The sequence below is a fragment of the Cariama cristata genome, unplaced genomic scaffold, assembly GCF_000690535.1.
Source record: "Cariama cristata isolate BGI_N322 unplaced genomic scaffold, ASM69053v1 scaffold118, whole genome shotgun sequence".
Lineage (NCBI taxonomy): Eukaryota > Metazoa > Chordata > Aves > Cariamiformes > Cariamidae > Cariama > Cariama cristata.
The window spans coordinates 135,522-139,310 of NW_009632613.1; the positions used below are offsets into that span (position 1 = coordinate 135,522).

General features: G+C 37.5%; 1 protein-coding gene across 1 annotated transcript in view; it reads right to left on the reverse strand.

The window, feature by feature from the left end:
- LOC104166457 (voltage-dependent calcium channel subunit alpha-2/delta-3) overlaps positions 1 to 2,418 on the reverse strand; it is a gene marked incomplete at its 5' end in the record, with an annotated part of 99,103 nt that extends 96,685 nt beyond the window's left edge. Inside the window, 3 exons of the mRNA XM_009706396.1 lie at positions 94 to 161; positions 2,051 to 2,112; positions 2,347 to 2,418. Coding sequence (XP_009704698.1) covers positions 94 to 161; positions 2,051 to 2,112; positions 2,347 to 2,418 — 202 coding nt within the window. The remainder of the gene's footprint in view (positions 1 to 93; positions 162 to 2,050; positions 2,113 to 2,346) is intronic.
- Positions 2,419 to 3,789: the final 1,371 nt, after the last annotated feature.

Sequence of the window (3,789 nt, forward strand, 5' to 3'; positions counted from 1 at the left end):
TTATGGAATCTGCAGACAAACATACAAGCTTTAGGTCTACCAAATCAACAATAAAACTACTGTGTAAGCAACATGAGAAGGTAGGTATCTTACCTTCTTCTACAGTTACATTCCCTCTGAAGAAATATTTTCCATGTCCTCTAGAGAGAGCCACACCTAAACTGTGCAGAGAAATAAAGCAGACCTTGAAATCTGTGAGACAAACAATAACAAACACTTAGAGCTATTTTCATTTCTAACATTTCCATCTCATGTACTATGATTAACTTTAAAACTGTTTGTTTCCAAATCCTCACTGATCATATTTATTGTTCAACTAGCTGCTTCAATGCTGTTTCAGTTCTGATGTGCCTGCAACAATTGATGGTATTTATGTGTGCTTAGAGGTACAGTAAAGTATTATTCTCTGGCAAACTAATAAATCAGCCCCTCTAAGCTCACTGCTGTTCACCCAGCATGAGATTTCTTCAGCTGAGCCTTGAACATGCCCATGGCCTTACAATGAAGGAGACAATTTTTTGTAAATCAGACTAAGCTGTTGAGAAACTACGTAAGTGTGGGAATCAGTGGAGCTACTGAGAGGAAAGTAATTTCATATGTGACAACAGCATCCTGACTCCTCTTGGACTAATTTTTCTGTGATTCATATGTTTAGCTAGTTTAACTTTTTTGCATTGACTTCAGCTTCATAAACTCTCAAGTTACGTACTCAGTTTTGTTTGGTTTTTAGTCTAACATTTAAACTATTTGAGTTTAATGAACTGGCTGGGAGATCCCATGCCTCTTCCTATTGAACACATACACAGAATACCTTCTGGCATTCATTCATTCAAGGGGATTATATCAGGCTAGGAACTTTCCAGTAATCCATAAGACTGAAAATGCATGGGCTGATACTTTAAGTACATGTAGAGGCACCAACTCCAAGAGCACATATGTGCAATCAACAGCTCAATCTGGAAATGGACTGAACAGTAAAAGTCTTTGATACTACAGTGCATATTTTAATAAATGTTGTCCCTGCTGTCCTCCTGAATCTATACTCCTACCCATCAAACCTAGATACAGATGACGCTGAAAAAGGCAGGACAGTTTTCTTACTGTATTTCTGGCCTAAGAATCAGAACTTGCACTGCATGCATATATGTAGCCCCTATGTTTACTAAATTGGGTCAGAATGACAGTGCCACAGGAAAAAACAAAACCAAAAAACCTACAAACAAACAACAACAAAACCCAGAAGAAAAAAACAAACCAAAACAAAAAACCCACTGAGTTTTATCACCCATGTGTGAATTTTAACAAGAATAAACACATGCATTAGCAATCAGAGAAATTTGACTATATTTTCTCTATGTGGAAATGTAGGTTAAGTTCTGTGAAATAGTTCCATTGAAGAAAATTTCAGTTGAGCACTGCAACTATCAGCCTCCTGCTTTAAGCATAAGGTACCGTTAGTATTTGTTTATTAATGGATTATTTCTAATTCAAAAATGAGGATTTTTAAAGTGACTTCCTGTCTGTCTTTTCTTTTTTCCCCCCCACTTTCGTAAGATGCATGCCAAAATAACATGGCTGACTTGCTCAATTTTAGTTACACAAATACACTGAAGGCAGTTCAGAGAAACAACATATCCAAACCCCAAATTGGAAGTGGAATACTATCTCATTTTTCATTACATTTTTGTTGTGGAAAAAAATCAAAATGGGGCTCAATATGCAGTTACTTAAATGGATTATAGTATTTATAGCTCTCCAAGTACTTGCAAAAGCCTTTCGTTCAATGTAAACCTCAACTGAATATTTTTTTTATGAAATGTAAGCCATGACAAACACTGTGAGTTTGCCTGTGTGAGTTTGCACAAACTTTCCATCCCTGGAAAGGTTGAAAGGAATGCTAGTAGGCTCCTTTTCCTTGCTATTTTCAGCATTGTCCAGGGATATTTCATTGTCAGCTTTTGCTGATGAGCTTTTAATGAGTTCACAAGCTCTATATAAATGCAAATCCAATGAGTCTGATGAAATGTCCATTTATTATGGTCAGCTCTACCTGAACGGAGTACCCTTGATGTCTGTATAATAGTAGTCATTTGTCATCACCAATACCCGCTTCTAGATTCAGAACAAGAAAGTCAGAAGGGGAGGGGGGAAGAAGTTAGTTTGCTATAAGAAATGCATAAAAGATCAAGTGGTTAGTCATTGATAAAATTACAAGCAATGTTTACATTCAGTGAGTACAAAACAAAATATACTGCAGTGAATCGTATTTCTGGCAACCTTCAAAACTGTTTAAAAAATTAACTGCTTGCTTTATACTTAATGGGAATAATACTTTATACATTGTACCCCTTTGTCCACTGTCTTCTTCACTTCCATGGAGAATTTCCCTGTTTTCCGATTCACCATTGCATTTCGGAGCTGAAATGAAGGAAATAAGTGTCAATTCCTTTATTTGCATTTTCTGTAAGTCTTTCAACTCTGAGGTCTCTGGTACACTCATTTGGCCTAAGCAGTACTTAACTTCCTTCATTTCTTCATTTTCAGTAGTTCTACTACACACCAAACAACCCCCTTACAGATTTTATTATTGACTGTATAGGCCAAGATTCCTGCCACACAACTTTAGGCAAGTTGCTGAGGTACATAAGATAGGAACTCTCAGCATCCATCCTTCATAGTAAAATAGCTCTTTGTGTAGTAATTTAGATCTTATGTGGGATAAACAGCAACCACTATTCTGCAGTTACTGCATAGGAAGATAAGGACTAGGTTCCCAGCTGGATTTAGCTGAAGTTAGACTAGGGCTCAGTGTTTAAATACATCAGCAATTATACATATAATAACAAAGCAAAAAAAGAGAAAACACCACTTATCCTACACTGTTCATTCTGCTTCTGCTTGATACTATACACTAGGCTGGATCCTAAACTAGCACCAGAAGCTGCATTCTAACTGTATCAGAAATTAGAACTAGTAAAAGGATGACAGCCCATTTGATCAGTAACCTGTTTCAATGGGAACACACACCTGCAGTGTTCTGTGATTGTCCAGGCAGCCCTTGCAAGGTAATAAATTTTATCTCCGTAATAGAAGCCCGAGGTCAGTCACAGCTTTAAGAATTGACCTGGACCGCTCCCTCTCAAAGTCATCCAAAAGACTTTTTAAATCCCCATCAAAAACAGGTTTCATTACTATATAAACCAAAAACTCAGAACAGCTAGGGAAAACAGAAAATAAATGAAAAAGGGTCTATATGCAATGATTTACCTGCTGCTCTGCAAGTTAAATCTCTTATTTTTTAAATTACCACAAACTCTGTTTTTCAGTAACTTTATTCTAGTCTTTACATGAGTTGCAGTCACTTTTTAAAGCATGACTTAAGATTCCAAAAAAAATGAATGAGGTATTTTAATGTATGATACATTTACACAAATGATCACAAAGTGACTCAAAGCTCAGGAGCTCCTAAATCTGTGCTGCAAAGTCCCTTACCCATCACCTCTAACGTATTCCCTTAGCACACCTATTTGCTCCCTAGGAAAGAAGAGCCATCCTCCCAGAGGACACCAGCTGACACAGCCTCTCTCTTAGGTGAACATGCCATGATGATGCAAAGAAGAGTAAAAAAAACCCAACAACTGTCCCCCAGGCCTACAAGCCAAGATGACCTGCAGTGTCCCTAACAATGAGTACACGCTACCCTGACACAGTTGGTCTGAAAGCAGGGTCTCTGGGCTGAAACTGAAGAATGACAAGACATGGTTTTTGAGAAATCCTCAGCCTAGTGTT